Source organism: Nomascus leucogenys, chromosome X (genome assembly GCF_006542625.1).
Source record: "Nomascus leucogenys isolate Asia chromosome X, Asia_NLE_v1, whole genome shotgun sequence".
NCBI classification, from domain to species: Eukaryota; Metazoa; Chordata; class Mammalia; order Primates; family Hylobatidae; genus Nomascus; species Nomascus leucogenys.
The window spans coordinates 53893844-53906692 of NC_044406.1; the positions used below are offsets into that span (position 1 = coordinate 53893844).

At 42.0% G+C, this 12849-nt stretch overlaps 1 protein-coding gene across 2 annotated transcripts in view; it reads right to left on the minus strand.

The window, feature by feature from the left end:
* LANCL3 (LanC like 3) overlaps positions 1-12479 on the minus strand; it is a 99813-nt gene extending 87334 nt beyond the window's left edge. Inside the window, exon 1 of one of the 2 annotated variants that reach the window (XM_003270981.2) lies at positions 11604-12479. In XM_003270981.2, the coding sequence (XP_003271029.1) occupies positions 11604-12176 (573 nt within the window). In that variant the 5' untranslated portion in view covers positions 12177-12479. The remainder of the gene's footprint in view (positions 1-11603) is intronic. The other variant, XM_003270982.2, reaches the window with a different exon arrangement.
* Between the last annotated feature and the right edge of the window lie 370 nt (positions 12480-12849).

The following is a 12849-nucleotide window of genomic DNA, read 5'->3' on the forward strand; positions in this document are numbered from 1 at the left end:
GGCTGGTTCAACATACGCAAATCAATAAACCTAACCCAGCATATAAACAGAACCAAAGACAAAAACCACATGATTATCTCAATAGATGCAGAAAAGGCCTTTGACAAAATTAAACAGCCCTTCATGCTAAAAACTCTCAATAAATTAGGTATTGGTGGGACGTATCTCAAAAAAATTAGAACTATTTATGACAAACACACAGCCAATATCATACTGAATGGGCAAAAACTGGAAGCATTCCCTTTGAAAACTGGCACAAGACAGTGATGCCCTCTCTCACCACTCCTATTCAACAGTGTTGAAAGTTCTGGCCAGGGCAATCAGGCAGGAGAAAGAAATATAAGGTATTCAATTAGGAAAAGAGGAAGCCAAATTGTCCCTGTTTGCAGATGACATGATTGTATATCTAGAAAACCCCATTGTCTCAGCCCAAAATCTCCTTAACCTGATAAGCAACTTCAGCAAAGTCTCAGGATACAAGATCAATGTGCAAAAATCACAAGCATTCTTATACACCCATGACAGACAAACAGAGAGCCAAATCATGAGTGAACTCCCATTCACAATTGCTTCAAAGAGAATAAAATACCTAGGAATTCAACTTATAAGGGATGTGAAGGACCTCTTCAAGGAGAACTACAAACCACTGCTCAGTGAAATAAAAGAGGATACAAACAAATGGAAGAACATTCCATGCTCATGGATAGGAAGAATCAATACCGTGAAAATGGCCATACTGCCCAAGGTAATTTATAGATTCAATGCCATCCCCATCAAGCTACCAATGACTTTCTTCACAGAACTGGAAAAAACTACTTTAAAGTTCATATGGAACCAAAAAAGAGCCCACATTGCCAAGTCAATCCTAAGCCAAAAGAACAAAGCTCGAGGCATCATGCTACCTGACTTCAAACTATACTATAAGTAACCAAAACAGTGTGGTACCGGTACCAAAACAGGGATATAGACCAATGGAACAGAACAGAGCCCTCAGAAATAATACCACGCTAATCTTTGACAAACCTGACAAAAACAAGAAATGGGGAAATGATTCCCTATTTAACAAATAGTGCTGGGAAAACTGGCTAGCCATATGTAGAAAGCTGAAACTGGATCCCTTCCTTACACCTTATAGAAAAATTAATTCAAGATGGATTAACAACTTAAATGTTAGACCTAAAACCATAAAAACCCTAGAAGAAAACCTAGGCAATACCATTCAGGACATAGGCATGGGCAAGGACTTCATGTCTAAAACACCAAAAGCAATGGCAACAAAAGCCAAAATTGACAAATGGGATCTAATTAAACTAAAGAGCTTCTGCACAGCAAAAGAAACTACCATCAGAGTGAACAGGCAACCTACAGAATGGGAGAAAATTTTTGCAATCTATTCATCTGACAAAGTGCTAATATCCAGAATCTACAAAGAACTCAAATAAATTTACAAGGAAAAAAAAAAGAACCTCATCAACAAGTGGGCGAAGGATATGAACAGACACTTCTCAAAAGAAGACATTTATGCAGCCAATAGACACATGAAAAAATGCTTGTCATCACTGGCCATCAGAGAAATGCAAATCAAAACCACAATGAGATACCATCTCACACCAGTTAGAATGGCCATCATTCAAAAGTCAGGAAACAACAGGTGCTGGAGAGGATGTGGAGAAATAGGAACACTTTTACACTGTTGGTGGGAATGTAAACTAGTTCAACCATTGTGGAAGTCAGTGTGGCGATTCCTCAGGGATCTAGAACTAGAAATACCATTTGATCCAGCCATCCCATTACTGGGTATACACCCAAAGGATTATAAGTCATGCTACTATAAAGACACATGCACACGTATGTTTATTGCGGCACTATTCACAATAGCAAAGACTTGGAACCAACCCAAATGTCCAACAATGATAGACTGGATTAAGAAAATATGGCACATATACACCATGGAATACTATGCAGCCATAAAAAAGGATGAGTTCATGTCCTCTGTAGGGACATGGATGAAGCTGGAAACCATCATTCTCAGCAAACTATCTCAAGGACAGAAAACCAAACACCGCATGTTCTCACTCATAGGTGGGAACTGAACAATGAGAACACTTGGACACAGGAAGGGGAACATCACACACTGGGGCCTGTTGTGGGGTGGGGGGAGGGGGGAGGGATAGCATTAGGAGATATACCTAATGTAAATGACGAGTTAATGGGTGCAGCACACCAACATGGCACGTGTATACATATGTAACAAACCTGCACAGTGTGCACATGTACCCTAGAACTTAAAGTATAATAAAAAAATTATAATACAAATAATAAATTTGGGTTTTAGTGGAATGTATATTAACAGATGAAAAGATATAAATAGAATGTATCTAAAGCTTTCTAAATTATTTTGAGTAGGTCTGTTAAATCATTGTGATTAGAAAATAAAAAGGAAGATATCTGATCATTTTAAGTTTAAATTAATTTAGAGTTGGAAGAGAAGCACTACTTTACGTCAAACAGGTAAAATCAATGGAATGACTCTAAAATAGGCTTGGTATCATGATTATCAGGCTCATGTTTTCTGTTTGGGAATGATGTAATAAGGTGTCTTTGGAATTATCATGAAATAATTTAAAATTGCTGGGATGTGATTTGTTTGGGCCTTTAAAGGAATTTGAAAAACTTGCTGTATACAGTGAAAAATTACATCTATTAGGAAAAAGAAATCCATGCATCTGCTCATTCATTCAATAGATGTCAACATATCCCTTAAACCTACAAGGAGATGCAGCAGGAAGTGATTCTTTCCTTCAGTATAACCCACAAACCAGAGAGCTGGTATTCTTGCACCTATGGAAGAAGTCATCCTCAGTACAAGAAAAAATGATGAAAATCATGAAGTTTGCAGGAGCAGTTACATTTGTTGACAGGCAACCCCATAAAATTGGGGAAAAAATTGTAATTCAGAGTGTTGTGCTCAAGTTTGCTCCATAAACCAGCAAGAGCTGCATCACCTGAAGCTCAGTAGAGATGCAGAATCATGAGCCACACTCCAGACTCACTGAGCTAAAAGCTGATTTTTAACAAGATCCCTGGGGTTTGTATGCACATTAAAATATGAGGATCACCAACTGAAATCACAGATTTGGCAACCAGCCTGGGGAAGATGGAACCCCATCTCTGCCACTGACTAGCTGTGTGATCTGGAACAAGTTTCTCGACCTCTCTGTTCCTCAGTTTCCCTACTGGATATGATGGAGATAATAATGGTGCCCACGTTATAAAGTTGTTGGTAGTATTATGTGACATATATGTAGAACCTCAAAAAGTCAAATTCATAAAAGGTGAGAGTAGAATGGTAATTGCCAGAAGCTGGAGGTGGGTGGGGGGAAATGGGGAGGGAAAGGGGAGAAGTTGGTAAAAGGGTACAAAGTTTCAGTTACACAGGAGGAATAAGTTATGATGATCTTCTGCACAGCAAGGTGACTATAGTTAATAATAATGTATTCTATACTTCAAAGTTGCTAAAAGTGGATTTTAAATGTTCTCACCACAAATAAATGATAAGTATGCCAGGTGATGGATATGTTAATTAGCCTGATTTGCTCATTCCACAATGTACACATGTATCAAAACATTACATTGTACCCCATAAATATATACAATGATTGTGAATTAAAAATAAAAAATTTTAACAAACAAAATTACACAGGTACATTTTGAAAAGTGACATGATACATGAAAAAAACTTACAACAGTGTGTGGAAATAAGTGATCAGTCATCATTAGTCCTTATTACATCACTGCATTTTAGCATTCACTGGGTTCTGGGTCATGGATAACAAAGGGTCTAAGCCGTAGCCCCTAGAAGTGCCTGCTTCCTGGTAGATCTGTAATCAGGCAATTAGGAATTGAACCCAGCCTACAAAAATCCAGCTTGCCCAATCCTGCTGCCATTTCAAGCCAAACTTCAGGGTTTACTTAGGCAGTATGAAACACACACCTGCCTAAAAAATGGGAACCGCTCAAATCCAAAGACTGAATGAAATCCTACACATGCATTTTGTTTGGTAAAAGTTGAAAGAAACAATAAGGGGACTCAGTTTCTACCCTGGAAACCTCCATCCTAATTTTCTACTCGTCAGTTTAGCATGTATTAAAAACTCTGATGAAACCCAGTGAGAACACAGGCACTCCCAAATGCTGGTGGAGAGAATAGAAATTAGTAGAACATTTTTGGAGGGCAATTTGATAATCCTCTATCAAATAAAAAATATTGGTAAACTTTGACCCAGCAATTGTGTTTTAAAAATTTAGCCTACATAGATACTTACAAAAGTAGGCAAAAATACATATATGAAAAGATATATACATATACACACATATATATTACATGTATACATTATATATGTATATATGCATTTTACAGCAGTCCTCTTTTATCCAAGGTTTTACTTTCTGTGGTTTCAGTTACCAGCAGACATCTGGGGTCCAAAACTACTATCTGGAAAATTCCAGAAATAAACAATTCATAAGTTTTAAATTTCATGCCATTTTGAGTAGTGTGATAAAATTTGGGGACATCATTCTCCTTCCCACCTGGGACATGAATCATCCCTTTTTCCAGCATATCTACTCTGTAAACCACCTGCCCCTTGGTCACTTAGTAAGTGTCTCAGGTATCAGATCAGAAAAGCAGTATATATAGCGTTTGGTACTATCCACGCTTCCAGGCATCCGCTGGCGGTCTTGGAACATATCCCTGGCAGATACGGCGGGACTACTGTATATGTATATGCATGTATATTACTTATGGCACTATTTGTGATAGCAAAAAAAGGAGAAAAAACTGGAATCAACCTAAATGTCCATCAATAAGGGTCATAGTATAACCATTAAATGGAACCAGTATAAAGAATGTTACATTTCTCTATACAATATGCAAAGATGTCCAATGTACATTAAGCAAGAAAGCAAGCTGTATAATATATGTATAATGTGATAATTTGTATAAGTGGATAAAATACAGGTATTTTATGGAATAGACTGTTCTAAAAAAAGAAAAAATTGTTAACTTTTGAAATATTTTTTTTTTTTGGAGACGGAGTCTCATTCTGTCACCCGGGCTGGAGTGTAGTGGTGCAATCTCGGCTCACTGCAACCTCCGCCTCCCGGGTTCAAGTGATTCTCCTGCCTCAGCCTCCTGAGTAGCTAGGATTACAGGCACCTACCACCATGCCCAGCTAATTTTTGTATTTTTAGTAGAGACAGGGTTTCACTATGTTGTCCAGGCTGGTCTCGAACTCCTGATCTCATGTGATCTGCCCACCTCAGCCTCCCAAAGTGCTGGGATTACAGGCATGAGCCACCGTGCCCAGCCTAAAACAAATTTTTAATAAATAATTTAAAGACTCATTTTGTTTTATATCTTTGATGAGAGAAATAATTTTTAAAAAAAGGTAGGAAAAACGCAGTTGCTGCCATAAAATATATTCCCCAAACTTTACTAGTTTAAATCTTAATTAATAGTTAATATCTTAGCTTTTATTTAATTGGCAACTAGCTGACAGCAAAAACCAGATACCTTACAGGTGTCATGACACATGGAGGTGACCTGGAAAAGGGAAGAGAAACACCAAAGAGATGAAAAGCGAATGGATAAAGGAGGTCACAAGACAGACCTTGTCAAGGGACACCAAATGGCAGATGCTTTGGTAACCAACCAACAACCATTTCCTTCTCCCTTTTTTCGTGTCGGTACCTGTCAATGATCAAGGTTAAAAATAAAAACACTAGCCTTCCCAGCCTCCCTGAAACTAGAACTGGCTAATGATCAAGTGCTGGGCAATGAGTCAGAGGGAAATTCTTCTAGGATAGAATGTTCTACATGACTTTAGAAAAAGATGCAGGGGAAAAAAAGCCTCAGACCTTCCCTCACTACTTCAGTTAGGGAAATACGATGTTTGCAATGACAGCAGCCATCTTACAACACTGAAAGGTGAAACAGCTCAAACACTGAGAACAGCAGAGAAAATGGCTGCAAAGAGCTTGGATTCTGATAACTCTCCTGAGTTGCTGAAACAATCCTGGAGTGGCCTAGTTTTCCACTCCTTGCTAAGTGAGGTAATAAATGTTCTCATTATTTAGATGACTTTTTATTGGGCATTTTGTTATTTACAGCTAAAAGCATTGCCCCTTATACAGCTGCCAACCACCCGCCTTAGAAATGAGCCAAAGACCCAATTCACAACTTTGCAATAATTTGTTGTTGTTGTTTTCAAATCACAGCAGGAAGATAGATACGTCATATTGAGTATCATTTCCCATCTGATATTCAGAATTACCTTAGGTTTTCTGTTAGTAGTAGCAGAAAAGGCTACCATTGATTCCATTTAGCAGCTACTATGTGCTAAGCACTGTGCTAGGTACTTTATCTAGGACTGGTCATCACAGCAACTTCCAAACCAGTCTCCTTTGGCTGGGGAAATAAAATCACATCTACATATTTCCCACCTTACTTAAACAATTTAGCATTTCATTACAAATGTAAACAACAAACCACTAGTTGTACTTGTGACTTTGTCACCTATAGAAATCACAGATATATGCATACCACACTGCAGCTGTGGAGGGTATCTCAAAATATCATTGACTCTCATCACTGTTTCAAAAGTATCATCATCCTTTAGCCTTCTGTAAAATCTTATTTAATGTGTTAATAAAGGAGCACATATGCTACTGCTCACGCATTTTAAAAATGTTTTGGTAAGATGGTTGCCATATAATTGACTTCCTTTATAATTCTGTGTGTTTTATTTTATGCATTTAAAAATATTATTCTAAGAAAAGGTCCTGTAGGTTTCACCAGACTGACAAGGAGTCCTTGGCACAAAAGGGGTTTAGACCCCCATAACCAGTCCCCCTTGTTATCATTCTTAATATTGTCAATCCACTCTTAATACAGAAAACCAGGGCGATCTTTCTAAAAGGTAAGTCAGATCAAGATATTTCCTCCTTTAAACACGAAACAAATGCAGACTCCTAACTTTGACTAACTTGGGCCTCCAGGATCTGATTTTACCCTGCTCATGTCTCCTTCCATGGTTTCAAACTCCTCTATCCCCTGCTCTCTCTCTGCTCCAGCCATGCTAGCCTCCTTCTATTTCTTTGAAATGTTCAAGTCATTTCCTACCTTAGGGGCTCTTGCCCTCTGCCTGGAATGCCTATTCTTAGAGCAGCCACTTGGTTCCCATGCTCCCATAAGCCAGGAAGCTGCTTCCACAGAGCTTTCCTACCAAACAGCAGCCCTCCCCTTTCCCACGTGTCCTCAGTTAGTTCCTGATTACATCCCTAAGAGTATTTATCTAAAAGGACTGATGTTATTTTTTTCTTCACCAACAGACTTTTATTTTTCGTTCACTACTGAACCCAAGCATCTAGTAAGTTGCCTCACACCATGTAGAAACCTGACATTTACTGAATGAATGAATGAAAACGGGAACAAGTCAATGAAGAAGCTCTTATTAATCAATTTACAGGTGAGGAAATTAAGCCTCAACGATGTTAAAATATTTTTCCAAGATCACTCAGTGGCAGAAGTATTATTTTAACTGAGATCCTAGGTCTCCCCCAAATCCCTCTGCCATTGTCCGCTACATTTCCACCAATCAGTAGAAAGCCGGATGGGCCCAATATAAGTTTTTATGGCATGATTTCTTGAGACTTCAGTGCCCCATTGCTCAAGGATATCTGCCTAAGAAATCCTTGGAGCTACTCCAGCAAGGCCAAGTTAAGTGAAAATACATGCCTGGAGAGAGGGATTCTCTGTCTCTTGCCACATACACATACATTTTTTTCTTATATCTGAACCTTGTAAACATAAATACAAATAATAAAATCAAATAAAAAGAAAAGAACCTAGAAAAGGGTAAACTAAGGAAGAAACAAATTAGATAAACCCAGGGGAAACGTCTACACATAAATATAGATCAGCAAAGGTATGGTATGCTAGCTTATATGGACCACAATTCTAGCCATACACTCCCTAGTAGCCAACACAAAGTGAGAAATAGAATCAGTTACATGACATATTTTGAAGATTTTTAAAATTCAATTGCCAAGAGTCACACAACTATTACTGTCTCTACAATCTGAGAGCAGTTCCTCTTGTGAGTCTTTAGAGGGAAAGGTAGGATATAGTAATCAGCATTCTAAACTACAGACCTTTTAAATAAACATATCAAGCTTCATAGAATGGTGTCTTATAGTATGCCTTAATAGAGGTGGCAGGTATAATGCCAAAACCTATGCAGCACAGTATTGCCTTGCTATTCAAAGCATGCTCTATGGACCCGCAATATCAGGATCACCAGGAACTTGCAGCTCTACAAGATCTGCAGGTGATTCCTAAGCACATTAAAGTTTAAGAAGCACTGCTTTATTGGTTGAGCCAAGAAAAATAATTGGAAGAAATTATAACTCATTCATTCATTCATTTAACAAATATTTACTGAAACTGTGGCAGTAGGAAAGGATTTCTTTAAACATGACACCAAAACTACCACCATAAAGGAAAATATTGATAAATGGGACACCACTAAAATTGAGTGATATTTGCAAACACACACAAAGCTGGGCATCTAAAAATGTGTCAGGCAGTCTTGGCAACGAACATCAATGAAACCAAAAATGTCTACCCTTATGGAGCTTACGTTCTAATCGGCGAAGACATAAATAAACAATTTAAGTAAAACAAATCACGAAAGGGGGATAAGTTGAGGGTGGGGTTGCAATTTTAAACAGGGTAGTCAGGAGAAGCATCACTGAGGAAGTAAAGACCTATACAAGGCCAGGCACAGTGGCTCATGACTGTCATCCCAGCACTTTAGGAGACTGAGGTGGGCAGATCACTTGAGCCCAGGAGTTCCAGAACAGCATAGGCAACACAGTGAAACTCTGTCTCTATAAAAAATACAAAAAATTAGCCGGGTGTGGTGGCGCATGCCTGTGGTGTCACCTACTTGGGAGGCTGAGGTAGGAGGATCACCTGAGCCCAGGAGGTCGAGGCTACAGTGAGCCATGGTTGCACCACTGCACTCCAGCCTGGGTGACAGAGTGAGACCCTGTCTCAAAAAAAAATTATATATATATATATACCTATACAAGGTTACAAGGTCAGAGATCTAGCTATAAATATCTAGAGGGAGTGTTCCAAGTAGAAAGAACTGTAAGAACAGCCTGAGACAGGAAAGTAACTAAAACAGTAAGTTGGCCAGTGTGGTTGAAGAAGAATGAGCAAGGAGTAGAGTAGGTTGTGAAGGAGGCTAGATCATGTGGGGCCTTCTCGGCTATTTTTAAGAATCATAACTTTGTGAGATGACAAGCCACTGGAGAAAAAGTAATAGGGAGCCACTGCAGTATGTTGAGCAGGGAAATAACATGATGAAAAGTGTCTTTTGAAATAGTCGTTTCTTAGAGGTAGATGGAACGGCTTGAGTGGAAGATTCTAGCTCAAAGTATATTGCACCAATCCCAATATATGGTGATTCATTCATTCAACTATTTATTACGTGGCAAAGATGTCCCCAGTAATGTGGGGAGGATCTAAATTAGAGTGATAACTGAGGGAATTGCCAGAGGAATGTGAATATAAATGACATCGGAAGGGAAGAAACCCAAGACATACTGAGAGATTATTTATAGAGAAATGACACAAATTCGCAATTCAATCTAATCAAGGTTTATGAATCACCTACTGAGGACAAAGCCATGTGCTGGCTATGACTTGCGGGGTGGGGATGGTGTATAAAACTCGTACTTTCCCCTCAAAGGGCTTCCAGCCTGGCGTGCTTAGCCCCTGCCCTACACCTTTCAAGCCAGAAAGTCCTGAATTGCCACAGCTGCAGCTGGCACTGGAACTAACTGGTTTGCTCAGGCTCAGCAAAAACAACCTGTTTTTGTTGTTGTGGTTGTTGTTGTTGGTTTGGTTTTTTTTTTGCTATCCTTGAAGCTTGTTCCATCTCCTGGGAGCAGGGGCCAAAGCACCTCAACTCGATTAGTTAAAAAAAAAAAAAAAAAAGATCTGGTTTGGCTGGAGGGCAGAAGAGAGGTCTTAATAAATGTCTTTGTGGATCAGTGTTGCAGATTGGCCCGAACCACCAGTTTTTGGGCAGAGTCCTTCTGGTCTGCTTCCACCTATGTGACCTGGTGGTCACACACTCTTCCCATTCCATTCTGGAAAAAAGGTCTCAAGGCATGGAAAGGGGAAGACGCAAGATTAAGGAAAACAACTAGAAAAAAAAAATTTGAAAATCGCCTGCTGCCAGACTACAAGGTGAGGGGAGCAGATGCAAATGCAATGCAAATGATATGTAAATATCTCTGTGGCCTTCTAAAAGGTTTTCTACAACTGGAAGGGCATTTGAAAAACTTCTGGCAGTTAACAGTGACTCAGAAGCAGAGCAAACTATTCCAAGACAACTTTGTGACATAGACCTTTGTTGCCCAGCTAACACAGTGCACATTCTTTAGTAATCTTTTTTTCTCACTTGAATCAACCTCACCTGCTATTAAAAAAAAAACCTGTCTGCCTCTGTAGAGGTGATCTAAGTTAATTACTCTTTTAAAACATTCTATATACCTTTAATTTTTCTTCAAACGCCTTTCTCACCTAAATAAAGCCAAGTTAAATGTGTCACTTCCTCCCTAGAACAATACTTGGCTCCAGTGGATTATGAATGAAAGTGCCTTTCTCTCAGTTCTAGTCACTATGATCCTTCAGAGTTTTGTTCTTTTTCCTACTCCACAGGAACTGGTATATTCTCCTCTAATAACCACATGCTGATTTCAAAGTGAGTTCAGGAAAAAATATGTATGTGAAAACCAATTCACTTTTAGGAGCCATTGTAAAGTTATTCATCAAGAAAAGTTGCCCTGTCAAGAAAGCTGTGGTCTTGCCCATCCTAAGCAAATATTTTTAAGTGAAATAATGCACATTCAACCACAATGGGGTACATTTCCGGGTACGTTTCCGTCTACATTTATGTATTTTTAAAGGGGACACTCCTATCAGATATGCATTTAATAAGAGCCATGGGTCGAACTGAATAGTAAGCAAGACAGTAAACACATCAGACCCACAGCTGAGCAGTTATTCTTGGTTACAGACCCAGGGCTCCAGAAGCAACTTACCTCCACATCGGCCCCGAAAAGTTCCATTACTTTCTAGCACTCTAACATTCGAGGGTGCCTCAGCTTTTGACAGCAGAGTCAAAGGAAAGGAAATCCCTTCCATTTCTGAGGTTTTCATCTTACTTGAAAGGGCCACACTGTCATCCCCCAGAAAGCTAACAGGCATCTGGAGTGATGCCACGTAAAAACACGAACAAAGCGCAGAGACGCCGAACCTCAACAAATGAGAGACTGAAAACGACAGGAAAGAAGACAGACAAAAGCAGGAGATAAACCTCAAGAGACTGAAGAAATGCTAGCACCACACCAAGAGTAACAAAGACATGGAGAGCAACCCGGGGCAGTGCTGCCCTAGCCACGGAGTCCGGAAGGTAGGCCGGGCAGGCGACGAGCGCCCTCCCGCGGCCGGGGCTACCTCTTACCTCCTGGGCGAGTTTCTGCTTGAGCACCAGCGCCGCACACAGGTAGCCCGCGCGGCCCACAAACAGCTCGTCGGAGCCGCACTCCAGGAAGGAGACCGGCGCGCAGACGGCACACAGAGCCCGGAACTTGCCCAGCGGCTGCACGTAGTCGGACCGGCCCAGGGCGTGGTATACGAGCGTGGCCACGGCGTACACGCCTGCGCCCCCGAGCAGGAAGGCAGCGCGGGTGTCGGCGTCCGGTTCGCCCCACTCCTCAGCGCGGGCGCACGCGTCGATGAGGCGCTTAGCCGAGCGCAGGTAGCGTTCCCGGGCCGTGGCGAAAAGCGGGCTCTGCGAGACGTGGTAGAGCATATACGCCACTCCGGCCACGCCTCCATAAAGCCCCCCCTGGCAGCCACTAGCCCCGGCCGTCGCCCCTCGGGCCTCCGCGCCGCCCCCGAGTGGGGGAAGCTCCTGGAGGATGCGCTCGATGGTGGCGGTGACCAAGGGCGCCACCGCCTCCTCACACTGGCCCGCCAGCAGGCTGCCCTGGTAGTCATCGAAGCGATTGGCGAAGCAGCGCTTGGTATCCATGCTGTTGCCCGTGCCCCCTAGTGCGGAGCTGAGGACCGCTTGAAGTCGTGCCCTGCAGCCCCGCACACCACCTCCGGCTCTCTGAGGCACTTGGATGGCGGTGTATGCGGCGGGGAAGGAGCGAGAAGGATGAGACGGGAGGTGACAAGAGGAGGCGGGCAAGGAGCGGATGGCCAAGTGGGGCGCCGGGCTGCCGCGAGGCTCCCGAGTGGCCCGGGCGATCGCGGGGGATGCGTGTCGTGCGCCCCCCCCTCAGAGGCCGTGCCCTCGCTGAACCCGCCCCCTCCTGCGCCGCCGCAGCTTGGCTGCCTCTCCAAGGGGCCGAGGTGATCTCTGGCAGGACCCACGCGGAGCCCGCGCCACTCCTCCCGCTCCGCCCCCGTCTCCTCCCCTCCTGGCGGAAGGCCGAGGACGTGCGAGACACTGATCTGGAACGCTGGAACTCAGCATACACACACCTGGCGGTAGAGGTAAGGATCTCCAGTCCCTTGTATACTCAAAGTGTGGTCCTTGGGTTAGAAGTATCAACATCACCCAGGATCATGTTAAAAACGTAGCATCTCAGGCTTCGCTGCAGACGTATTGAATCCAAATCTGAATATTCAGCAAGATTCCCAGGTGATTCGCATGCACATTAAAGTTTGAGGAGCCACTGAACTAGGCTAGAGTAGCA